The sequence below is a fragment of the Petaurus breviceps genome, unplaced genomic scaffold (assembly GCF_028583685.1).
Source record: "Petaurus breviceps papuanus isolate PSGF00001 unplaced genomic scaffold, PetGlider_PUasm1.0 173, whole genome shotgun sequence".
Classification (NCBI taxonomy): Eukaryota; Metazoa; Chordata; class Mammalia; order Diprotodontia; family Petauridae; genus Petaurus; species Petaurus breviceps.
In genome coordinates this window covers 14,082,462-14,110,305 of record NW_027185759.1, presented here as the reverse complement: position 1 = coordinate 14,110,305, position 27,844 = coordinate 14,082,462, and the positions used below count along the sequence as shown (strand labels likewise).

Sequence of the window (27,844 nt, the reverse complement as noted above, 5' to 3'; positions counted from 1 at the left end):
ACTGGAAGCTTTCCCAGTAAGATGAAAGCTAATACAAGGGTGTCTACTGTCTCCAGTTAAAATACACAGACCTTTAGCTAAAAATGAAGAGAATACATACAAGAAGAGAGGAGGCAAAAATATCTTAATTTGAAGAAGATATGATGGTTTAGAGACCCCAAAGGGAGCCACAAAAGAATTAATCTAGATTCTAGACAATAACTTTAGTAGAGTAGTAACACAAAAAAATGCAAAGAAATGATCAATTTATTTGTATATGTCATTAAAAATTGACAGATGAGAAAGAGAAATCCTAGATAAGGGAATAATAAAATACATTAAATATTTGAGAATTAACTAACTTAAAAAAAGTGGAGAGCTGTTCAATGACCATGGTTGGGTCATAGCAATACAATAAAAATGAGGATGTTATCTAAATTATAGATTTAATCTCATACCCAATTACCAAAGTGATTCTACATAGAATTTGACAAAACAATAGTGATTCATTTGAGGTAATCAAAGGTCAAGAATATAAAAGGCTATAATGAAAAGAAATCCATAAGAACAGGATTTGTGCTACCAGATATCAAACTATGTCACAAAATAGTAATTATCAAAATGTTTTGCTAGTAGGTAAAAATACAAAGTTAGATCAGTGGGAAAATGTAAATGAATGGAACTTGGTAGCATAATATTCAATAAACCCAACATGGAAACTACCAGGGAAGCAAGTGTATTCCACAAGAATTACTGTGAAACCTTGAAAGCCACTAATCAGCAAATAGGGTTTGTCAGCATGTATCATGAAGTACAATAAATTCCAACTGATAAAGAATATTAAAAAAACATGAAAAATTAGAATATAAATCTATCTTTCACAATTATGAATATTGGAAGAATTAGTAACCAAAAACAAGATAGAAGGGATCATAACAGACAATATAGATGACTTTGATTATATAAAATGTAAAAGTAATCAATGAAGCTAGACACAGAACTAAAGATACAGATTAGAAAAATAGCTTTGCGTGAAATCTCCAGTAAAAGTGTGACATGCAAAATCTATAGGAAGTTCATCCAAATGTATAAGGAAAATTCCCTAATAGACAATTGATAAAGACTTAGAAATGAATCAATGACCAAATATTTTGCTGTGCTAGAAATACAAACCCCAAAATGAACCAGTCTTTGACTCAATACACTTTTATTTTATTGATGGAGATGATGTTTCTGCATGAAGCAATTCAGAAATGAAAGAAAATGTATTTATTAAGTACTTTGCATGTATTTATAGCAGCCCTCTCTGGTTTTTTTGGGGGGGAGGGGCTGTAGCTAGTTGGCAAAGCAGATCCCAGGTCTGGAGTCAGGAAGTCTCACCTCCTTAGTTCAAATCCACTTACTAGCTCTTAAGACCCTGGGCAAGTTATTTAACCCTGTTTACCTTAGTTTCCTCATCTGTAAAATGAGCTGGAGAAGGAAATGGCAAATTAGTTCAGTATCTCTGCCAAGAAAATCCCGAATGGGGCCACAAAGAGTCAGTCATGACTGAAACAACTGAACAAAATGTGCCCGGCACCGTGTTAAGCACTGGGCATACAAATACAGAACAAGGAACTGTCCCTGTCCTGAAAATGCTTTCATTCTAATGGAGGAAGATGACACCTATATGAAAGGGGCTGCCTAAGAAGGGAGTTTTGATATGGGGGAAAGAGGTGGAGAAGACCATGAGGATCATTACTGAGCCATAGGACAGTTAGTTAATTGATAAGATCTTTCCACAAACAATGGCAGTATTGAATTAAATGAAGGATATGATACACACATTGTCAGGCAGATGGCAAAGTGGCTGGGGTAGACAAGAGGACAAGGTTTGAAAGTGGAGCATCTCCAGATGCCGAGAGTCACTTAATAGACATACACATTGGCTAAGGGGCTAGTTTGCTCTTGTTCAGTTACTAATTAATCAGGCTGGGCCCTGAGGCAGGAGCTCTAAAGATGAGAGGTTTGGGGGCAGCTAGGTGGTGCAGTGAATAGAGCACCAGCCCTGGAATCAGGAGGACCTGAGTACAAATCCAGCCTCAGACACTTGACACATTTACTAGCTGTGTGACCTTGGGCAAGTCACTTAACCCCAATTGCCCTGCCTTCCCCCCACTCCCAAAAAAAGAATGATGAGAGGTTTAGCTTCCTCAGGGACTGGGGACATGAATCCTAGAAATGTCCTGAAAGTCCAAGTCTAGTGTTGAGGGTGCTGATCCAGGTATAGGAAATCCAGGAGGCATGAGTGTGGATAGATAGATAGAAAGATAGAAAGATAGATAGATAGATAGATAGATAGATAGATAGATAGATAGATAGATAGATAGATAGATAGATACATAGAGATGGCTGGCTGGCTGGCTGCGTGGATGGATGGATAAATAGATGTATAGATAGGTGGATGGGTGGATGGAAAGAAAGAAAGAAAGAAAGAAAGAAAGAAAGAAAGAAAGAAAGAAAGAAAGAAAGAAAGAAAGAAAGAAAGAAAGAAAGAAAGAAAGAAAGAAAGAAAGAAAGAAAGAAAGAAAGAAAGAAGGAAAGAAGGAAAGAAAGAAAGAAAAAGAAAATGAATACAAGGGAATTTGTAGCAGGTGGGGAACGGCATTAGCATCTATGGGGGCTGGGATCAGGAAAGGCTTCAAGTAGAAGTGTGTATGTGAGCTGAGTTTTGAAAGATACTAGAATTCTAAGTGGTGGTGGGAGGGAAAGTATGCACTCCAGGCATGGAGACCATCCATTGAATAGATACAGAGGCAGGGGATGGAGTGAAATCATATTCAGTGGCACTGAATTAGATTTCTTAATTTATATCATCTAACATCTTCCATTGGAGGGCATTATCCTTCTAGCAAATTCTAGGGAGTCTAAGGAGAAAGAGGAAGGAGAAAGGGGAGGGAGATTATTAGGATTTGTGGCTACATCAAAGTGAGAGATTTGTCTAATTAAGCACTCCCCCTGAAATCTTACAGAGAGGGATCCTATTACAGTATTCCAATCGAAATCCAACTTTCACACTATGGAAATTTCCCCAGGAAAATAAATCCTGTAACCCAAGTGAAATCATTCATCTAATTTCTGACTTGGAGGAAACCTGGAAAGGAAGTCCTCTTTTATGGAGGGGAGGGAAGGGAAGGAGGAGAAGGCCCTACTATTTGTTCATCTATTTTCTTGGAAATTCGAAAGGTTAAAAGGAAACTGAAGAGTGATTCTAACTGATCCATGTGTTGGAGCAAAGGAGCTTGCTTCCTTGAAGTAAGAGAAGTCAAAGAATGAGCCCCCTGGCAGTGAGACAACACCTGGCCATGGGCAGGGACAAGACTTCACATACATCAAAGGAATTTCTTGCTCAGCCAAACTATAGGTTACTCTGGGGGTCAAAGATGGCATATAGGGCAGCTTCAGATCTGTTAACAGAAACATAAAGGTTGAGAAAATGTTAGGGCAACTTCCCTTGGCCCCTTCCAGTCTCCCCCTCCCCCACAAAGCAATGCATGATGTGAAACTATGACCAGGATGAAGGAAACAGCAGTGCCATGCATCGAAAGCCTTCTGTCACCATCTGTTTTTCATAATGTGAGCATTTGACTTCAGACACAATCCAGATCTGGTGTTAAGTGATGTGCCCAACAGCATAAAATAACTCTGAAGAAACAAACATTTTTAAGTGAGCAGACATGCCTTCACTTCTTTTTCACTTTGTAAGGCTTAGGGAAGGAAATTTAAGGGAAGGTGAAAATGAGATATTTGGGACAATTTGTTCTGAGATTATCAGTGGATAGAGAGCTGGGGCTGGAGTCATTAAGGCTGAGTTCAAATCTAACCTAAGACATTTACTAACTGTGTGACCCTGGGCAAGTCACTTAATCTGCTTCAATTTCCTCATCTGCAAAATGTGGAATAATGACAGCATCTACCTCTTAAGGTTTTTGTGAAGATCAAATGAGATAATATTCTTAGAGGTGCTTTGCAAACCTTAAATCTTCATCTAAATGAAAATCATTATTTTCATCATCTCACATTAATAATTATATTACATTATTTGTATTATTAATGTCTTGATAACATTTTATTCTCATTATTATTTTTATCATCATCATCAATCAACCAAACATTTATTAAATCCTTGCAATATGCCAGGCACTGGGGAAACAGATGGAAATGAAACTGTTCCTGTCCTCAAGGAGCTTCCATCCTCCTGGGGAGATTACACATGTAAGTCTATACAAATGGAAGACAAAGCACGGATTTGGAGGGGAGGACACTGCACCTAGGAAGGGGGAAATGAGGAAAGAATGTAGGGAGAAAGTGGTGCTTGAGTGGAGTTTTACAAGAAACAAGAGACTAAGAAATCGCCATTTTCTTACTTAATGCTTCAGGTTATGCCCACCTTATTCCAGTCAAAGAAATCTTTTCTATAACAAAGAATGCAAATATGAGACGCAGATATTGAGTCATTTTCTGGCATTATTACACAGTGACAGGTAGTGGCAGGGGCCAGCAGATACAGGTGACAGTTTCCAAAGTAAAGAGCTTGCTCAATCTAAGGAAAGGTCAGCTAGGTCCAAGCCTCCTGGGTTCTAACCCTGCAGGAATCTCCATATACACACACACACCAAATAGGATTAGGCAACCACAGGAATCCTTCCTTCACAGATATAAGCCAGTCTATAGGAGCCAAATGCAGATAACTTCCTGATGAAATTAAAGGTGCCTCCCCACCTGTCATTGGAGACCTACAATGGAATCAAGGAACCAACAAGCATCAATCAACGAACAGGGCCCATGTGCCAGACACTCAAAGAGCTGACTTCCCATCAGCAGCAACACATTGTACATAGAAACAAGAAATCAAAATGCACAAAGTAAATACCAAGTTATTTCATGGTGTGGGGAGGTGTTAGCAACTAGAAGAAATAAGAAAGTCAAGTGAAAGTCAACTCAAGACAACAAACATTTATCAAGGTAGCTCTACTAAAAACAATAAAATAACAATAGTTAGCATTTACATAATAGCTCTTTAAGATTTACAAAGTTTTAATATTAAATTCTACAATATATGCATAATACACATAACATAATATGATAATATGAATACTACCACAATTCCATAGTCTTACCAGGTGCCTGGAATTCATTGTGCTAACCTTATTACAAATATTATCTCATTTTATCCTCCAAATACCCTGGGAAGGATAAATGCCATCACTATCTCTATTTTACAGATGAGTAAACTGAGTCAGTAAAAGTTAAGTGACTAAGTACAGTCACAAAGCTAGTATATGTCTGATCCCAGGTATTATCGACTCCAGGCCCAGAGGTCTATCCACTGGATCACCCAGTTTGCATTAATGAAGGCAACTGAATGCTTCTCAGAAAGACAGGATGTACTGATTGCTTTAACTTAGCTTCTGAGACAGAGTTTTTGCTTTCTTTTCTGACTTGTAAATCTAATAATAATAAGTTAACATTTAAATGAGGCTTTAAAATTAGCAAAACATTTTACTTGTTACCTCATTTTATCCTTACAACTGGGTGAAGTAGTTGCTATTATTATGCCTGTTTCACAGATAAGGAAACTGAGGATTGTAAGCTATCAGGCATCTGAGGCAGGATTTGAAATGAGATTCCTGACTCCAAGTCTGGAATTCTTGCCACTTTATTATCTGGTTGTCTATGGGTTTATGTTACTTGGGGATGATAGATCAATTATTTTTACAGAAAAAAAAAGTGAGTGTTTCCAGTGCCTCCCAATTAGCACCTGGTGTATGATAGGTGCTTCATAGACAATTGATGTATCTAAATTAATGTTTCTAAGTTTCTGAGAAAAATTATCAGAAATATTCAAAGGATTAATTTCCATAGGATTAATTTCACCCAAAGAGACCTGCACCTGAATTCATAAACTATTCTAAATGGCTGATATGGCGACAACACAAAGCAAAGGCCACTTGGTGGGAGCTACGTGAGAATAACGACTTCAGCAGATCAGCACAAACGCTCATATTGTGCCCATCTCTGGTTATTCATCTCATTCTCCTCTGCTGGAAAAGGAATTCCAATGAACTGCCAATACAGAGTCAGTTTTTTGTGTCTGGATTCTACCAATTACAAAGGGAGCTTTGTCTGTGTGCCCCACAGAACAGCAAGGTCATTTCTACCCAATCTTGACATTGCTTCAGAACCTTTCCATCACTCCTCTCAATGTTCAAAATACTTCTCCAAACCTTGTTGACACCCAGAGAAAATATCATGTGGATAAATTATCTGTTAAATTCTTTGACAAATACCATTCATTCTATACATTTGGTCTGTGCATTTTTCTCAAGTTACGTTGTTACAAATGTAGTCAGTGGCAGTTCTAAATTGCTGAGAATCATATAATATCCATCAATGCCCTCACAGAGCTGCCTTTTTTCCCCAAGGTGAGTAAGGCAATGCCAAACTTTGTAACTCAAAACTAGCCTCACCACCTCCTAGGCATACTAAAAAATGGCACTACAGAAAGGTTAATTCTACAAATTATGTTCTGGGGGGCTTGATATAAGAGCTGGTACTTTCAAAAGAACTAGGTTTCACTATGGCTTAACAGGAATGAAGAATTCTTTCATTTACATCTTAGCAAAGGGCTTAGAAACATGTTGTCATTTGGAGTTTCCCGACCAAGATGTATACAGCTATCATTTGAATTCAGCTGGCACGTTTCAGGACTATACTTCTCCCCTTTTCCTGTGTTAATAATATTAAGGCCATCTGAAAAGAAATAGTTTCTCTTGCTAAACACTGGAAAGCAACTAGAGATAAGAGATTACAAACCAGAAACTTTAAAACCTATGAAATAGTTGCCATCAACTTACTTCATCCCCAGTCTTCCTTGACCTTAACCATTGTCTACATCTGGATTGAGCTTGGCAAAGTCAAGGTTTACATTTGAAATCTTTCCCAATTAGGAAATCAGTGTGTCCTGCTTGTGCTGTCAGAGCTGGCAATGGCCAAGAGCTTATAAATGGAAATGGTTTCATGGCCCATCTTACGTGCAACTCCAAAACAGTCAGTTGTTATTTTTGTTGACGCCATCCTAGTCTAAGACTGATAAAGGCAAATGGCTGAGCCAGGTATAGCTTTGGTCTTCTGAGGCTGTGTGGGTCTTGGCGTGTACTGGGTCACATAATCACTGACACAAAGGCAATGCATTCAGTTTGTCGATGGAGGCCAACTTAATACTATCTTGAAACTCTTGATCAAAAGTTCCTTGATTTAGAGCAGGAAGGGGCTTTGGACTGTGTTAAGTCCATGTACCTCATTTTATGGATGAGGAAACTGAGACTAAGTTAAGTGACTTGCCCAGGGTCACACAGCTAGTCAGCATTTCAGACAGGATTTGAATCTAGTCTTCCTGACTCTGAGCCCAGTGCTCTATCCACCATGCTACTTGAATGCCTACATAGTTTACACTCAGGCTCGAGCAGACCATTAAGTGAGAATCAAAGAAGCAAAAGCTGAGGGTGAAAGTCAGGAGCTAGGACTAGACTCACCCTAGCTTCTAAATAGAACCAGCCATCTAACCGGTCTGGGCCCAATCTCTCAAGCATTCATTGGTGCTTGTCTTTGTGCTAGAGGGATCCACACCCTAACCCACCCAAGAGTGATAAAAGCATGGAGAGAAAGAAAAGGTAGCCAACCATCAGTCAGTCCAAAGCTACAGAAATGGTGAGGTTAACTATTTAGACTGTAAACAAGTGCCAATTTTGGATTGAAGAGGCAGAGGAGCCATTATAGATTTCCTGCCTCCATCAAATCAAAATTTAGCAAAAAGAGAATTGATAAGTGTGTAAAGACTGTTTAGTGGGAAATAAAATTACTGATCCCAAAACAAGAGAACTGAAAAGAAAATTCTTCATGTCCTTGTTTTCCATGATCACTATCCTGGAAACAATTCAATTTGCACCCTAGCTATGACAGTGGAGCCCTGTGGTGGCCCATTCCTATGGAAGAAAACTGAATTTCCCAACAACTTAGAAGCTGCAAGGAAGTCTTTCCTCTTGGGGTGGGTGTTACCTCCATGGTACAGATCACAAATCATCCATGCTTTCTTGCTTTACAGGCATCTTGTTCCTCTGGAAAATCTCCTAGGGAAGATCTGGAAGCATCTCCTTGGTGTTTCCTCTGGTTGAGTATTTCATGGGTAACAGTGCAGCATTTAGAGGACCAAAAGTTAAGTTCAAGTTTGGAGAACTGATTGGTGCCATTGGCTAAACTTCCTGGCAGATATAAACAAGAGTGGCACAAGACGGACAGACTGGATTGCTTTTGGGTCTGAGCTGCTAAACAATACATCCTCATCAGCCAGATCACAGGTCTATCTGAGCAATACCACCCCCACACAAGCTGTCCAGCCCTTCCTTCTCATTGTCTGTACACCCTCACTTGGCCCCTTTCTCCCACTGCTGAGTTCCTCCTGGACCTTCTTTTTGGGGGGAGGCAGGGCCCAGGCCAGTCACCCTTTACTCTCTGTCTAGCTCTGCTTCCCCACCATCTCTACCTCCTGTTTTCAGCTTCCTTCTTGTGTTGTCTTGAGCTTCATGAGGGCAGGGGTGGGCTTTCTTTTTGTTTGTGTATTTGTGTCTCCAGGTAAAAGGGTACCCGCTAAGAGGGTTAGGGTTGCTCTGGAGACACCAAAATACTAACACACTGGGTCCTGCCAAATGAATTTGACTTGCGTCTTCTCAGCCAAAGAAAAGTAAATTTTATTAAAAGTTCACTTGCATTAGACACAGGGTAAGTCTGTGCTAGAAAATTCTATGGTGCTCTCACACCACATGGCATGAAATGGGGGCTTATATACAGAAGGTTGTGGGAGGAATCTAGGGGTGGTCTAGCGGAGGAGTTTGGGGAGGGTCTTCAGGAGTAGTTAATGAGGTCAATGAGTTATTAAGGGTGGGAAGTCACCTGGAGACAACAAACAATGGTGGGCTAGGCCAGTTCAGTGTGGGAAGTCTAGTAACAGACCAGCCTTATCAAATGGGATGATTTAATCAAGAGTCCAAGGGAGGTTCCCAGAGCCTGTACCTCGAGGACTCAAGGAGAGCTCAAGGGGGCTCCCAGAGCCCATACTTCATCATCTAGCATGGTGCCTAACACATAGGGCTTAAGAATGCTTATTGTCTGCCACTTCCTTTCCCATCATGCATTTCTTTTCAATAAACATTTATTGAATTGAAAACATTTTTTTTTGGTAACAAATAAAAATGTAATCTTTTATTCTGTTTCTCACAGTTGTGTAACTGTGAAGATATAACCAGCTACAGAAGGAAAAAAAATCTGTGAAAGTCTGCTTGCTCCCTCCCACTGCACACTCCCAGATTGGCTGAATATGTTGCTTAATTTTCACAGCGTCACAGACTTAAAGCTTGAAGAGTCCCTAGAAGTCACTGAGTTCAATTCTCTCATTTTTCAGATAAGGAAACTGAGGCCCAGAGAATTTAAGTCACCTGCCCTAGATCACAAAGCTAAGAACCTAAGATGGGATTTGGATCCATGCCTTCCTGTCTTGAAGTTGTGGCCTTCATTCACTCCTCCACATTACAAGGAATAACTCATAGTAAGGAAGAAGGGAAGGGATATGTCTGACAGTGAAGGTGACATAAAAACCAAAGATGGAGATTTTTAAGTGTTCACTTATTACCATTCCATAGGTTAACTATGAACACTTTCAGTTTGGGCACACATCAACCTCATAAATCCTTTACAATAAGCAAAGTCAAGAAAATAATCAACAAAACGCCTACAATGATCTAAATACAAAGAATGACCACATGTCCACACACAGAGACACACATCAGGAGAATGTGGCAAAGTCATAAAGAACAACAAATAGGACTTGAATGAAGAGATATGAGAGGAGCCCCGCCAAGCCTTCCCTCCCTAGGTGGGAGGTTCTCAGATGTTGCAAATTGCACATGTTTGAAATTCAGAGTTTTTCCAAGCATTGACTGATTGGGATGATTTGTACCTGTTCATCTTCTTCTTTATTGTGTTTTTTTAAAATATCACTTGTCATATGGGATGACTCTCTGGGGGAGAGAGGAGAAAGAATATTGGGGAAAACTATAAAGATGTAAAAAAAAAACCAGAAGACATCAATAAAACTCATTTAAAAAATAAAAGTTTCACAGAACTGAGAAAGTACTCATATAGGTTCGTAACATGAGTTCCTGGTGATCTCTTTAAAGGGAGTTCTGCTATCATTGTTGAAGAGAAGGGATCACTGTAGAAATACCAACAAATTGCCTATTTTAAACTTCTCCTTTCAATTTCATCTATAAATCCACCTAAGATGACAGGGTAAAGCAAAGCCTTTTATAGATTCTCAAACTTCCTCCCTCCCCCCAAGGTGTCTTTTCACAATCGCAAAATTCTTCACATTTTTCACACACAAAAAAACATGAAAGTGTTTTGTTTTGTTCTTGCTTTTAGCAATACTGCACATTTTCTTCTATCATCTTCCTTCATAAGGTTTTGCAAATGAGCCTGTACCCTAAATTGGTATAAACCTAAGTTGTCACATGACTCTGCCTGGCAAGGGGATTCAAGCATTTGTGGGTTGAGACAGCTCAGGAGGTCATTCTTAGCTCCTTGCTGTGCTCCAAATTCTTTGGGTAATGGTGATTGTGTCATTTTCTTCTACTTTTGTCTAAATCCCATTTTGAAGTCAATTTGGCATTGATTTTGGACTTTGTTTTACCCAGTCAAAAACAGATTTTGAAATGATACCCACATTCATACCCAGCTGTCTCTGCCAAGCTAGTCATTATTGGGGGAAGGGGAGAGCACTGTTTGACACACCACATTTAGAATGTCCTTAATCTTCTTGAAGAAAGTATTCACAATGTACAGATACAAGGCTCTGAGTAGTCTCCAAATCTTTGCTCTCTTTCATTTCTTAATTCTGAATCATCAGTTTTTTTGGCCCTTTGCCCCGATTTCCACTTTCATAACGAAGCGACTATAGGACAAACTATAGGTCGGCTTGTTTTGGAAGACTTTGTGCATAAGTTGCAGTGGGCTTCACTGTGGTCTGGATGGGCACATGATGAGAGAGAAGACCAACAAGGAGTCCGTGAAATGATGTGCCAGGTTGGGCTTGTATCTACAATGAAACCAACATCTTTACTTCCTCCCCGCTTCCCCACTACTAAGGTGTCCTGTAAACTTGTCCTTCATTTACCTGCAATTTTAGGTGTGTTCATTCTCTGGCTTTATTCAGAGTAAGAATAATTATATGAATATTGGTATTATATATTATATATTATGTTTTATATACTTTATATATAATTATATATTATAATTATATGATTCATATAATTATACAAAATCTTTATTAAACACCTACTGTGCTCCAGGCACTATGCTAAGCACTCAGGATAAAGAAAAAAATATTTGCCCTCAAAGAGTTTACATTCCAACAGGGAAGGAGTACATACATAAATCCAGCAGCAGCACATATAAGATGGATCCTTTGAAGGAAAGGTCTTGAACCTGGAGGGACCAGGGAAGACCTCCTAAGGAGATGGTGCTTGAGCTGAGACTGAAAGGAAGTCAGGGCTTCAAAGGGCCAATTCCTTCAGTAATGTATTGACTCAACAATCACTGGAGAAAGATCATGAAAGGAGGAGATCATCAATTAGATTAATTTCTGTAGATGGTCTTTAAAAAAAGTTAGTCAGCTCTCTCTCTTCCCTTTTTGTTCTCTAGCCAAATTCTTCATACCTTGTAGCATGATAAATTTGATGATTTTGATTTGATTTCTCATTCTTTTCTCTTAGTTAAAAACTAAGAAGTAGAGGGAAAAGTAAGGGGGAAAAAACAGAGAGGCAACCTGACGCAGAGGCTAGAGAAGTGCCCTTAGGAACCAACAAGACCTAGTCCCACCTATGACCTGTACTACAATGTCACCATGAGCAGTCCCTGCACTTCTCAGTATTCTCCGGGCAACTCTCTAAGACTGGAAGGGACCACCTTACATTAGAAGAGGGAGTTTCCTTATCTAAAAGGTTCATATACCTGTGGGATCATAGATACAAGTTTCCATCTCTTATAACTATAGAATTTTCCGAAGTAGCCTCTTCCAACTTTGAATGAGTCTAATTGTTTTAGAGCTCTTTCTAATCTAAATTCTGCCTCCCTGTAACATCTATGTAATAGTGTTAGTTTTACCCTCTGAATTCTATTTAATACAATTTACTGAGAAAACTTTATTAAACATGAAGAAAAAATCAACAGAATAAATATCTTCTCTCTTCAACATGAGAACTTTTTACATGTTTAAACATGACTCTCATGTCATCTAGAGACAGCTGGATATAGTGGAAGGGCCAGCCTTGGGAATGGGAAGATCTGGGTTCAAGTCCCACTGTGTGACTCTGGGAAAGTCATTTAATTTCTCATTGCCACTAGCAAATCTCCAAGTTTCTAAATTGTAGATGTGCAATGGGAGAATGGGTTTCCATAGCAGGAGTTCCATATAACAGTGAAATCATAGGTATAGTTAAAAAAGTCACCTCCTCATCAAATTGTCTGGACATTTACTTTGCCCCTCACTTGTCTCTCATTGGAAGTGATTTTCAGACCACTCAGCTCCTCTGATTGGTTAATTTTCTTTGTAATATGGTAAACAGAACTACATATGACATTATTCTAAACATGACCTAATCAGCACAAAGAATAGTGGAACTACTGACCTCCTAATCCCTCTGTATCTGGACAGAAACCATCCAGGTTTCTGGATTTCAGGACTATACCCATCCTTCTGATATTTTTCCTAGCTTGTATGACATAAGGTACAATCTCCATTGTTTTCATTCGCACATCCCTTCTTACTAATATCTGAAAAAAAATTTTTCCCCTGTGGTCATTTATAGTTTATAATTTTTCTTTTGAAAACTGTGTGTTCCATGTATAACCTATAGCAGATTGCTTGCTTTCTCAGGGAGTGGAGAGGGGAGGAAGAAAGGGATAGAATTTGGAACTCAAAACTTAAAAAAGTGTTAAAATTGTTTTTACGTGTAATTGGGAAAAAATAAAATATTATTTAAAAAAAACAAACAACAATTCTGTGCTTGTATCCTTTGATCACTCAGCTTTTGAAGAATGGCTTGGTGTTCTATATTTGTGTGTTTCCTGTATATGCTATGGTTGTCAGACTTTTATTTATGATATTTCATGCAAATTTTTCTTTTGCATTCTCGTTTCTCTTCCATGCTTCTTGGTTTATTTGTACAAATGTTTTTAAACTATATGCATTCAAAATTGTCCATTTTATCTTTTGGGATCTCTACTTTTCCTTTTATAGCAGTTATACCATACCAGAAAACAAACCAAGTTGGTGGGCAACAGACACTCCCAGACCTTTGTCAATGCAGTCTCATCCCCTCCCATGCAGTTATAGAATTACTTGAATCCAGCCAACTCTCCACCCAGACTACTATTTAAAAGGAAGTCTGCCTCTTCTTAGAACTGCTTTCTTTTCTTTTTAATAAAATGTTAAAATGGAACCTTATGAGATTCCCCAATGATACACTGAAACTGGAACTAGTTACATCCAGTAAAGTAAAGGCTAATTGTTGGCTACAGACTTTAAGTATCAACATTGTTTGTTCTGCCTGCCTAAAGTGTTGTTATACCTTCCCACTTTTTGTTTTTAATTTTGGATCTGAGGAAAATTTTGAGAAAACAACATGGTTAATCATAAAGAATATAAATATAGTAAACACTTATTTCCTCAGCTAACTTCAGTATGCCAGGCACCCTTTGAAACTTGAGAGAGGAAACTGTGGAACAAATGAAAGAAAGTGGTACACTCAGCAGGAAGTAAATTATAATACTCACTACCCCCAAGAGGTGGAATGAGAGGAAAAAGAATGCAAAGTCACTCTGGAATTCAAAGCCCTCTCTCATCTGGACCTACATTACTTATTCCACCAGAAAAACCTGCAAGGCTGGAGTCATCTTCTAAGCTGAGTTCACATAGAGGTAGGTGGAGACACCACTTGACATAGTCAGACACTCGGGTCTCCAGGAATATTTTTCTCTGATAATGATGTATCTGGTACTGGTCTGACTGTTGGAAACTGACTTGAGGTTCTTAGCCATCAAAATGGAGATCATTATATATTTAGATGCCCAAAGGGTTCAAATTTGGGGATGACAGCTTCCATCTTGAGATCCTCCTGTGATGCCTCTCCATGGCATGAAGATGGTGCATACTCCAAAGCTACACTGGCACAGCACACGTGTTAGGACATCATGCTAGGTGGTCATGATTTCAAGGACAGTGTCAACCATGGGGAAAAAACTCTGTTGTCTGAGAGTCAGCTTGGCTAGGTTCAAAGAGGCTCATTATCAGAAAGACGGTCACCAAGTGATGACTTATTTTTAGCCACAGAAATTAGTGAGGACTATATATTAGGGCACAGTAGCTGTTGTGGAAGAACTACTGCAAGGAAGAAAAAGCCAATGAAATGACACATCTAGGAAATATGGGCATGATGTCTACTAAGACATGCAAGTCATCACTCAACAAGTCCATGGATACCATGGTCAGATGTCAAGGCAACCTGGAATAAAAATGGGGTTAGCTTTGGGGACAGTTCTCATATTTTTACTCATACAATTTAAAGAGATCACCAAGGTCTTCAGGTGCTTTCAATTTATCTGAAACAGAATTGCAGAAGGAGTAATCTAGGTTAAGTAGAAGGGTACTATGCAGAAGAAAAATGGGAAGAATCCACCCCCCCCCCAAAAAAAAAGTCATTCTAATTCAACAAAACTGAATAGAGGAGAAAGCAGAACTGATGTGCTGGCTAGAGAATTGTTGAAGAATTATCTCCAGTGAGCACCTCACACAGTCAATTGGTCTGATATTCCCACTGCATCATAACCCAGACTCTGTGGGCTAAAGGCTCCAGCTGTATACAAGATTGCTCTGCTGCTGAGAGAGAAAGAGAGAGCATCAGAGGTGCACGCAAGACACATATAGAGTGGTTGGGAGGGAAGGCACTAGGAGCTGGATGGATTAGAAAAGGTCTCCTACAAAAGGAAAGACTCGAGTTGGGACTTGGTAGAAACCAGGGAGAGACAGAGAGAAAGACAGAGAGATAGAGGCAAAGGAAGAGACAGAGACACATGGAGAGACAAAGTCACACACACAGAGGTTAAGTCAGAGATATAGAAACAGACAGAGACAGACAGGCCTGTCCAAGCTCATGTTCATTGTTTCCATGACACTATCTATCCATCTCATCCTCTATCATTCCCTTTGCCTTCTGCCTCAATCTTGCCCAACAGTACAGTCTTTTCCCATAAGTCTCTTCTTCTCATTATGTGGCCATTATTCAGCTTCGATATTTCACTACAAGACAAACCACTAAATATATGAAGAAGTCCAAATAGTTCCTAAGTGTCAATACCACTAGATCAGAGATCTCAGGATAGCTTTATACTCTTAAAAATTATTGAGGACCCCAAGACCATTAATGCATATGGGTTACATCTATTGATGTTCATTGTATTAGAAGTTAAAGAATCTTAATACTATTTTGAAAACAATTTTGGCCTTCCATTCCTCCTGAAAAAGTCTTGGACACTCCCATGGGTTCCTGAACCACATTTTCAGAGAACTGCTGCTTCAGGTAGAAGTATTTAGCCATCAGAAAAAATAAAACTATCCTCTATTAGAGAGAAAAAATGTTCCTAGCTTACTGACCAAAAATTCTAATGAAGATGGAACACTATATCCTGTATATATTGTGTAAGCGAAAGTAAATATGCTAACTGGAAACACGGGCCTGAACAATCAAGTCTGCCCCAAAGTTCAACATGTCCTGTCTTTCTGAGACTTTGGTCGTCTCTTGCCAAGCTGAGTGGAAAAACAAATATGAAAAAAAAAATAGTGGGTTGTGGGGTTTTTCTAAAGGTAATTTAAAAAATTTCTCATAAAGAGTACAGTAAAAATGCTGGTATTTTAAATCTTTCGATTATTATACTAGTGCTTAGTTTGACAAGTCAACAGCTGCAGGTACATTAACAAAACTTTCACTATTATAACGGTGATGTTATTTAAGAAGAAATATCCATTCCTCATTCTGTAACTGCCTTTAAGAAGTGAAGTGATTTTCCAAATAGACACTTTTCCTTTAAAAAACAATTAATGCCATAAGATTTTAATTGTAACAAGATCTGCTCATCTGGAAAGGGGGATGCTGTATAAACAGACCATAGCATGTTTACCATTAGTATAGTCTGCTCTGCTCCATAAAGCAGGAGGGAGGGGAGTTGGCATTAGCTGCTCATTATATGGTGGGCGCCCGTTCAACTCCTTGGGACACAAAAGCATGCTTTAGTGATGGACACTTTTTTCTACCCAGCAAAAAGAGAAGACGTGCGTAGTTTGAGACTCAAATTGCTTCCCAGATGAAGCAGCCAATTTTTGTGCTCTGTAAAATGGTTTTCTTTAAAGATTCCCTCTTTATTATGAGCCTGATTTATTAAAGGCTAACAGCAGTGAGTGTAGTAGGGCAGAATGAATACTGGATTGGGAATTGGGGCCCTGCTCTGCTTGGAAACAATGCTCTCCTCTGGGCTCTTAATGGTATACTCTATTATGGAAGGAGGAAGGGCATCTGATAAGATACAAAAACCACCTATACCCTGGTATCCTTAGAGCACATACTGAGATCTGGAAATGCCCACAGAGGCAGAGTCTAACCCCCTCATTTTACAGTTTAGTAACCGAGACCCAGAAACCTCCGTCACTTGTCCAATATCATTTGCTAGCAAATGTCGACCTTATTAAGACTTACTGAAATCATACATGTAGCCCTGAAAGGGACTTGAAGTCACGGAGTCCAAAGCCCTCATTTTAGGGAGTGGCACAGCGAGAGACAAAGGGGAAGCAGAATATTTCAAGTCCAGTGGATTTGCTAGCAAACACCAGGTATTATGACTTCATGAAGTCATAGATCTGAGAGCATGGAAGACTCTTAGAGGCTGTGCAATGCAGCTCTCTCATTTTAAAGGTAAAGAAACCAAAGCTCTGGGATGCTGACTGATTCGCCAAAGGGGACACAGGGCATAAGCTTGAGATGTGAGATGTGAACTGTCAACAGCGTTAGCACAACACCCACCGCACAACGGTGTCTCCTGGGTTTATTTCCTCGTCCTAAGTCCAGCAGCACTTTCCACCACTACAATGATTATTTGCTTTTTAAGTCTTAACATTATCATTTACTCTTATGGGGGAGATTTTTGGGCAAGACCTTAGGAATTGACATGTATGATTATTATACGTCACTGAGCACCACAACCACAAAGGTGACAAAGTCATGTTTTCTGAAGATTGTCATATCACACATCTGCTCAACAAACTACACTGGCTCCCTATTGCCTGTGGTTATCTTCGATCGGCATTTAAAATGCTTCCAAATTTGTCCCTTTCCTTCTTTCCTGTGTGAGGCATCACTTTCTTCTATGCATTCTAAGGTCCAGCCACCAAGCTTCCCTGGCTGTTCCCCACACCCAGTGCACCATTTTCCATCTCGGAGCCATAGGCTGTCCCCACCACTCATGGCCAGAAGATGCTGTTTTCTCACTTGCATGTCTTAGATTTCCTGGCTCCTGTTAAGCTTAAATGCCATCTTCTAGAAGAGCTATATTTGGCATGCATGAATCAATTTGTGTATATGGTGTCCCATCCATTTGAATAGAAGTTCTCTGAGGACAGGGACTGCTTTTGTATCCCCCCTGTGCTTAACACAGTCCCTGGCCTGGAGCAATTTCGTAATTAGCGCTTGTTGATTGAAATACTCAACATGAGAGCATCACACTGAAGAGCCTTCTGGGCCCACTACCTCCAGCCTTCTGACCTTCACATACATTAACAGGCATTCACTGAGAAGAAGAAAAAAAATGACTGCACATTTATAGGGCGGGCTCATGAAAATCTGTTTGGGCAGGAGGGGGGTGGTCTCGCCTTCAAGGAATTTCCCACAAAAACTTCCATGTTATATAAGAAGATGAAAGCATAATATATATGTATTGTGGAATTATGAAGGTTCAGCCAAAAGAGAATTGAAGTGTTTCACTATTTGTGGTAGGCTAGGATACATATTAAATTAAATTGAACCATTTTCTTAGGGGAACATGAGTATACAACTTTTCATTATGTTTTTGTAAAGCTTCAAGTCAACAAACACTTATGGAAAACTTGTGGTATGCCTGCTACAATAATAATAGTTAGCCTTTATAGAAAACTTTAAGTTTTGCAGAGGGTTTTACAAATGTTATCTTGTTCTAACTTCACAGCAAGGAAAGCAAGAATTCATTAAATAGCTACTATGTGCCAGGCACTGTGTTAAGTGGGTTTTTTTTTCCTTTTTGGAGGGGGGAAGGCAGGGCAATTGGGGTTAAGTGACTTACCCAAGGTCACACAGTTAGTATTGTGTCTGAGGCTGAATTTGAACTCAGGTACTCCTGACTCTGGGGCCGGTGCTCTATTCACTGTGCCACCTAGCTTCCTCCTATATGTTAAGTGTTTTACAACTATTTTCTCACTTGATCTTCATAACAACCCTGGTAGGTAAATGCTATTATTATCTTTATTTTATTGTTGAGGAAACTGAGGCAGACAGGTTAAGTGACTTGGTCAGGGTCACATAGATAATAAGTGTCTCAGGCTAGATTTGAACTCTAGTCTTTCTGACACCAGGCCTATAACTCTATCCTATCCATTATACCACCAGCTGCCTTAATACGCATAGGAGGGTTCAGCTGTAGGGCAGATGGAAAGGCCTAGCTGTTCTTAGGCTTCATCAGCAGGGTGGTTACAAGGTCCCCCTTGTAACAAGTACCCCTGGGGAAACAGAAGAACCTGTCTGAAAGTAGCTAAGCGGACAGCTTTGCCAGAGCACTGTGGTTCTGGGAGATCTGTGGAACCAAGCAGAGGAACAAAATATGGAGCAGAACTGGACTTTTACAATGGGGGAAATGCAAAGGAGGTTCTGAGCATGGGCGAAGCAGAAGGAAGTGGGTAAAAGGAGAGCCCCCAGAATGAGCCCCCAGATAAGAGGAAAGACTGAGTTCTAAAGGCAAGGTGACTGTAAACCACTAAAAACCCAGAGATTGGAGTCAACCCAACCATTCAGAGCCGAAGCCAACTCTGCTGAGCAGATTTCGAGGGTACACCCTGAGTGTACTTGACTCTTCCAGGAGAGGATGCAAAAGAAGGAGAAGGAAGATATGGAGAGTTGCCTAGGGTTGGTAATGGTGTGAAAGGGAGGAAAATCAGGCCCAGGGAAAAGATGACAGACAGGGGGGTTGGAAAGAGCTCACAGGACCTGGTGATTCTGGCAATGATTAGGAAGCGGCAGATATGCAAAATGCTGAGCAGGAAGAGAAAGCCATCTCATCACGATATCCAGTTATAGAAATGCCATGGAGTACTCTTTGGATCTAGAGTCTGGGACCATGGCACATCCCTCGCATCTCTCGCAGTCACTGCCTCGTTCAAACCCTCACCATGTCTCCCTAGCACCACTGTAATAGCCTCCCGAAAGGCAGCGCTGGTCTGTCCTCTCTTCAATCCGACTCTCAAGGAGGGAAAAAATCACCTCCCTAAGGCACAGATCTGCTCTCATCCTCTTATTCAAAATCCAGCAACATCTGTATTGCCTCTGGATAAAACAGACTCCTTAAACTATCATTCAAGGACTTCCCAAACCTGGCTCTGACCTCCTTCTGCATCCTCAGGTAACATTACTACCCTTCAATAAGTCTATGTTCCATTTACAAACCTGTTCTTTCCTGCCTTCTTGAATTCTCACAAGTTGTTCCACCCCCAACCCTTCCCCCCCCACACACACCCCAAGCTTAAAATGCACTTGCCACCAGTCCACCTTTCTCCAAGGCTCAGCTCCTTCCTCCCCAGCCAGGAGGATTCTTTCCTTCCCCAAACATCCCTGGAGCTCTTTGTCTCCTAGTGTTCAGCCATGAACCATATTTCTCTGTAGGTGCCCATGACCTTGCCAGCAGAATGGAAGAACCCTGAGGGAAATGGCTGTTTTGGTCTTGCTTTGCTTTCAAGACATAGTTCAGTATCCAGCACATCAGGTAAGTTTAATAAATATTTATTGATTTGAGTAGAATGTCTTTTGTCTTTGTATTGATTTAGGACCAGATCAAATAGGGAATGGGGGGGGGGGAAGGTGCTAGCATCAAATCTATCATTCCAAAGCATTTACTAAATTCCTATAACTAAGCACAAGTATGATGTGTTAGAGATTCGAAGACAAAAATCAAACAGGCCCCACCTCAAGTAGCTTACATCCTTTGGCAGGAGACATATACATATAGAAATATATAAGGAATATATATTATACATAATAAAATAAAATATATATTATACATAGTAAAATTACACATGATATATATTATAGTAAAGCCTAATAATATATTATACATAATAAAATAACATACCATGTAATTAATTTTGGTGAGGAACTAAGAGCTAAATTTGGACAGATCAAGAAAGGGTGAGCAAGACCTGGAAGGAAATTAGGGATTCTAAAAGGTAGGTGTGAACATGGAGTACACCCCAAACATGGAAGACAGCCTGGGCAAAGTCATGGGGACTGGAAATGTGGCGTCATTGGTGAGGAACAGCCAATATGGCTAGACTGAAGGGAGGCAATGTATGAAAAGTAGGGAAAGGTAAGTTGGAGCTGGGTTGGGAAGGGCCAAGAGAAGGAAATCCTCTAGGTTTATTCTAGAGGAAACAGGGAGCCACTAGAATTTATGAATCAAGTGGATGGTTTTCCACTCATTATGAAAGTTATCTTCCCAAAGCACAGATCGAATCGTGTCACTGAGCTGCTATCCAATGGAGTCCAGGGGCTCCCAATAATCTCCAAGAGCTCTTCCGGAGCTGGCTCTTCCTGACACGCTTAATTTTCCAGGTTTCTTATACCTCACTCCCCCCCACCTACTCTTCCCAGTGACTCTGAGCTTCACACTGTTTGACAGCCTGTCCGCTCGCAACTGGAGTGTTCTCCTCTGCTTCTTCCTTACCACCGTCTCCTGAGAGTGGAGTGGTATTACTCACAGGAAGATCAATGAGGAGGCTGCCGCAATAATCTAGCTAATAGGTGAAGGAAGAATGAACTAAATTGGGAGTTGTGTGAGTAGAGATAAGGGCTCAGATTTAAGTCACGTTGTAGAGGTACGAATGGTATGATTTGGCAGCTGATGGGATAGATGGGCTGAGAGAGAGGGAGGAGTCAGGGTTACAAACCTGGGGCCCTGGAAGGATGATTGTGCCTTGGACAGAAACAGGGAAGTTTGGAAGAGGGAAAGCTTTAGGTGATGGTTGGTATTACAGTGGATTGCATTGGTAGAATTTTGGAACTTAATGAAATTAGGGCAATGCCATTGGCAAATAGAAACAAAACCTCACTGTTCAAAGGAAATCCTCCTTTTGTCTGGACTTTACACAGGTAATTTTCCACGACCCTGGCAAATGCCTTCAGCAAACACAGATCTCTCTGGGAAATCCTTCACTGATGTTAACAATCAGAGGACTGTTGACCAGTTATCACTGTAGGTGGGTCTGTTATAAAGTTTTATATGATAACATGGGTGTGAGAATTATCAATGGTCAGAAGGTCCCTCCCCACAAACACTCTCCTTTTCTAGATGAATGGCTTGGAATCTCCAAGCTCAGCATGATCCCTCACATCTCTCATCCTCTGATTCTTGAAGAAACATTTAACCAGAAAGGCTTTATTAAGTTTTCACCCTGTGCCAAACCCTGTCCTAGACCCTGGGAATGCAAAGAAAAAATAGACCAGTCCCTTTCCTCAAGAAGCTTATCTTTGACTGGGGGAGATGTGATGTGTTCACAAGCAAGGGACAAAAAATAGGTGATTGAAGAGGGGTAACAAACTACTGAGGGAAATTAGGAAGTCCTCTCGATGGAGGTGGAGAGATGCTTACCAGCTGAGCCACCCATGGAACTGATACCGTGAGGAGTTCTAAGAAGAGTAGATGAGAAAGCAAGCATTCTAGGAATGGAGAAAGGCTCAGAGGTGGGAAATTGAGTATCATGGACAGAGAACATTAAGGAGGTCAGCTTGACTGGAACATAGAATGGCTGAGAGGGGACACAGTGCAACCAACCTTGAAAGATAAACTGGAGCCAGAAAAATTCAGACTCTGAGGCCACATTACCCTGGAGATGCTACAAATGATCACAGGGGTATCTATCTAACATCGCATGTCACGTACTACCCTATGGCTATATAAAAATCCAGTCTTGTCTTTAAAACAAAACAAGACAAAATGTATTTGCTCACCAAGACATCTACTCCAGATGTGTCAAACTGAAATAGAAATGGTCGGGAAGGGACTAAGTCATCCAAAATGATCCCTCCCTTATAAACACACATATTAACGTGATTTGCGTTTTATTATGTTCTTATTTATTTTGTTAGCTACTTACTAATTACATTGTAATCTGGTTTTGAGAGTACTCAGGATTGTTGCCAATGCCACTCAGAGGCCATGTATTTTGACACCTCTGCTCTACCCTCTCCTTCAACATTCTCAGAAATGGAAGTAGATGGTCAGCAGAAATAACAAGAAGGGGTTGGAAAAGTAGATTCATCGAATCATCTTCCTGGGTGCTGCCCTGAAGGGTGTAGAATTCTGAAGGCAGGCAGTGAACTGTAAGTGAACAGCCATATACCCCCAGGAATCACATGAGCAGGCTGTATCCTAGCTTGTCCCACCACATAGCTTCAGAACTTCCTGACACACTGGCAAAAGTATAGTGAAAAGAATCACTTCCCATATCTTATCCTCTCTTCCTTCAGTGATGACCCAGACAAGCACCGATCAGCATATGCAGCCACAGTAAGAGAACAGATAAGTATTCTCATGATGTTAAGGAGCTTTCCATACCAATCCTGTTGGCAGGAAAACTTTTGAACAGACAATTTCATCATCACTAATTTTTCTTTTTTCAAGATAACGCAGATAACAAACCAAGGTGCTGGGGACAGTAGCCTCTTGGGTGGCCCCAACACCACCTGCTGGGTCCCACACTCACTTTTTGCTGGCCTCACAGACGTCAGCGATGTTGGAGAAAAGATGGTGGCTCTCAGTTTTAGTCATTGTTTCGCTCAGTTCTTTAGAATTTTTAAACATCCGAATCAAGATCTCCAAGCTGAGCAAGTAGGAGTGTTCAGAGGATATTACTTCAAACATAGCCTAGGAGTAGGAAAGATTTGTTTTTAACCTTTTTGCATAATAGAAACATCAATACACGTAAAATTTGGAAAAAGTTAGTGTCATCTTATACATGGCATAAATATGAAGATTTCCAATAAATCACCAAAAATCATGGTCAGAAGAATGGAACTGGAAGTAAGCTCCCTGGGGGGGGGGGGATTGTTTTATTCTTTGCCTTTGTACCTACAGTGTCTAGCCCAGCATCTGGCATGTAGTACAGGCTTAACAAATACTCACTGGTTGATTGATATGGGAATGTGATGTGATGGCAATGATTTGGGGGAAGCATAACAAGGTGTATAGATTCTAAGGATGTGTCCTTGACAACTGGGAGGACACCAAGAAGCATGATGGGATAGTATGAAGGCAGCTTAATGTATGTGGAAAAGAAGCAGAGTTGGAGTCAGAGGAGCTGGATTCCAATATCTAGTTTTTTTTTTTTTCAAGCAACCAGGGTTAAGTAACTTGCTCAAGGTCACACAGCCAGTTATTTGTGGGTGTGGTGCTAAGTATCTGAGCCCGGATTTGATCCCAAGTCATCCCGACTCTGGGGCTGGTGCTCTTACTCACTGAGCCATCTGGCCACCCCTAAGCAATTGGGGTTGAGTAACTTGCTCAAAGTTACACGGCCAGGTGTTTCTGGGTGGGTGCTAAGTGTCTGAGCCTGGGATTCAATCTCCAGGTCTTCTCAACACTGGAGCTGGTGCTCTTACTCACTGTGCTACCTGGCCGCCTTTTTTTTTTTTTAAAGCAATCGGGGTTAAGTAACTTGCTCAAGGTCACACGGCCAGTTATTTCTGGGTGTGGTGCTGAGTATCAGAGCCCGGATTTGATCCCAGGTCATCCCGACTCTGGGGCTGGTGCTCTTACTCACTGAGCCACCTGGCCGCCCCTAACAATATGTAGCTCTGATTCATTACCACCTGGGTGATTTGAAGCAAATCACTTCCCATCCTCTGGGCCTCAGTTTCCTAATCTGTACAATGAGGAGGATGGCTGAGATGATTTCAAAAGCTGTATGTAGGGCTAAATCCCCTGTCTTCTAGCATATTCTTTCAGAACCCAAAATGTGTTCTTCACAGTAACTCCAGGATTCAAAGGGAATTATCCCCATCTATGGATAGACACCTTCCCTCCTCCTAGACTACCAGGGCACCTGTTTCTTCACAAGCAATGATAAACTTAGTCACCCTCTACAGCAGCCAAATCTTTTAAAGATCCACATCACATTCCATGAGATGTCAGTCAGTGAGCATTTCTTAAGCACACACTTTGTGTTAAATGTTCTTTGGGGTGCTGGCCAGAACACATTTCCTGCCTTCAAAGAGCTCCCATTCCAAAGAGGGCAGTAAGAGTTCTTCATGCCACTCATCCCATTAGAAACTCTCATTTCTCTTCTGAAGACAATGAGTATCTTCTTCTAGCAACTTTCAGGGGTGCTGCGTACATGTCAGAGCACATGATCCCACAAGATCAGAAGCTCCTTGAGGGCAGGGACTGTATTTTGTCTTTCTTTGCATCTTCAGTCCTTAGCGCAGTACCTAGCACATGCAGGCACTCAATATACATTTCATGACTGCTTGTTCATGTGTGCACACACAGGCACACACAGGTTCTTCAAGAAATATCTGTCATAAGGATGAAATAACTTTTTGGGAGCATGACAACATACTCTCACCTATGCAAGCAATGCCCTAACCTCCAACGCTTGCTCTCTGAAGTAACACTTCACAGCAATAAAGGAAAAGGACACTTTACCAACATAAAATAAATCCAGAAAATCTAAACTTGGGGGAAAAAAAAACAATGTCCTTCTTTTCCCCAAACCTTATTGAATGTGGATGGTGGGCACTGGCCTTCAAGCACAGCACCTTCAGATGATTTCCAAAAGGCAAGAACCAAAATCTTTTGCAACCAAAATTTCCAAAATGAATATTGTGCGGGATTGTAGCTTTACAGCAAGAGAGAACCTTAGAAACAGTATCTTCTGCCCCTTTGTTTTACAGAGAAACCCAGAGAGGGAACGTTTAAGATCAGAGAGCCAGGAAGTGGCAGAGCCAGGCTTGGCAGTCACCCTTCTTTGGTCTCTGAATGCAACATTCCTTGCATAATAACCCTCTACCTTGGCCATCTAAATGATGACATACTATTAATACCAAATAATGAAGATTTTGACAATCGATTAACAGTTCAGATACCATGGAATCCGCCCCAACTGTTAAAAGAAAGATAAAGGACTCAAAAACTTACTAGGAAGGCTAACTGTGTGAGGAGCAAAAGGAGGAAAATCCTGCCTTCACAAGAGAGAAAACTAGGGCACAGCAGAATTTAAGAAGATCCAAGTCTATTTTTTGAATTATATAGTCAAATTCTGAAAATTATTATTCAGCAGAAACCAATGGAATGTAATCTGTTTAAATTCTTATCTATTAAAAGAAAAGCAAATATCTACATGAGATTCTGTATATGCCTAAACGAGACTCCAGTTATAAGGCATTAGTAATCATCTTGTTGAAAACTTTTGCTGTGATATCAACAATTTTGAAATTTTCTTTTGGTAATTGAAAGAAATAATAAGTAATTGGTTTTGTATATATAGACAGAGGGCATAGGACCAGCTGAATATGAAGGAATGATATCTAAAAAATAAAATTAAGAGGTGAGAGAGGAATATATTGGGAGAAGGAGAAAGGGAGAGATAGAATAGGGTAAATTATCTCATATAAAAGAGGCAAGAGAAAACTGTTACAATGCAGGGGAAGAGCAGGAAGGTGAAAGGGAATGGGACAATCTTATTCTCATTGAATTTGGCTTAGGAAGGGAATAACATACACACTCAATTGGGTATCTTACCCTACAGGAAAGTAGGGAGGAAGGGGATAAGAGACGGGGTGATAGAAGGGAGGGCAGATTGGGGGAGAGGGTAGTTAGAAGCAAATACTTTTGAAAAGGGTCAGGGTCAAAGTAGAAAATAGAATAAATAAGTGGGGGGGGCAGGATATGATGGAGGGAAATATAGTTTGTCTTTCACAATATAACTACTATGGAAACGTTTTGCATAATTACACATATACAACCTATATTTAATTGCTTGTCTTCCCAGTGGGGGTGGGTGAGAAGGGAAGAAGAGAAAGAATCTGGAAATCAACGTTTCAAAAACATATGTTAAAAAAATGTTTTTTACAAGCAACTGGGAAATAAGACATACAGGCACTGGGGTATAGAAATCCGTCTTGCCCTACTAAAAAGTTGGGGTGGGGTATGGGGGAGGATATATGAGAGAGCAGATTGGGGGAAGAGGTATTCAGTGGGCCTGCTATCTTGGGGTGGGGGGGGTAGGGGAAAGACAGAAAATTTGTCACTCAAAATCTTGTGGGAATGAATGTTGAAAATGAAAAATAAATAAATTGGAAAAAAAGTAATTGGTTTGATATCTTCAAGAAGTTTCATTAAACAAACAAATATATATATATATATATATTTTTTAAGCAATCAGGGTTAAGTAACTTGCTCAAGGTTACACGGCCAGTCATCTCTGGGTGTGGCGCCAAGTACCTGAGCCTGGACTCGATCCCCAGGTCATCCGGACACTGGAGCTGGTGCTCTTACTCGCTGTGCTACCTGGCCGCCCCTAAACAAATATTAATAGCTAAAGTCTATATAGCATTTTAAGGTTTTCAAAGAAAGAAAATTGTTAACCTTTATGAGTTACAACATCCTACCATTATTTAATCAATTCAAATTAATTTTGTTTTGGAAATCTCCGGATGTGATGGTGACCTGATAGATGGCTGAAGATGCCTATGGTTGAATATTATCTAACTGGAACAAAACTAAAAAATAAGAAATATGCTATACAAATACACACAATTTATTATCACAAAACAATTTCTCTTTGTCAAAAACATACCTCTTGCCTTTTTCTTTCCTCCTGGCTAATAGTCTGGGATAATCCATTCCTTTTCACCTAAAAGGAAAATAGCAAAAAAATGAAATTCAGTACATCCATTCTTTGAGTAACAATATCTTTATTCATGGAGATGGATGCCTGCAAGCCCTTCCAGCCGGTGACGAATGAAAGGAAATCATGAAAAACACTGACCTCCATGTATCTCCTATTTAACCGAGGGTTGAGAGGAGATATGATCCCACTAGAAAATGGGCCCAACAACAAATCTGATAAAAAAACAAACCAGCTCTGTGGAGAGCTATTGCAAAAAATGTCCAAAAGTGCACTTAATGCATTCTTGTTGACTTGATTTGAAATGGCAGGAAGACTGATAGCCTATTCCATTCAAGGTTTACATCATTATTAATACATTAACTTAATTTCTCATTGGAGATCTAAAAAACCATCAAAAATAAACAGCATGAATCTACAAGACTAAAAAGGGGAAAAAATGGCTCTAACCTTGTGAAGTTTCCTTTTCAGGTTGATGTTATCCCAAAGCTGTAAACAGAACATTAACTGTGGATTCTGTAAGAA

General features: G+C 40.2%; 1 protein-coding gene across 1 annotated transcript in view; it reads right to left on the bottom strand.

Moving 5' to 3' along the window:
- ARHGEF26 (Rho guanine nucleotide exchange factor 26) overlaps positions 1–27,844 on the bottom strand; it is a 137,217-nt gene that overhangs the window by 83,198 nt on the left and 26,175 nt on the right. Inside the window, exons 5-6 of the mRNA XM_069083427.1 lie at positions 27,269–27,325; positions 23,177–23,337 (exon numbers count right to left, since the gene is read on the bottom strand). Coding sequence (XP_068939528.1) covers positions 23,177–23,337; positions 27,269–27,325 — 218 coding nt within the window. The remainder of the gene's footprint in view (positions 1–23,176; positions 23,338–27,268; positions 27,326–27,844) is intronic.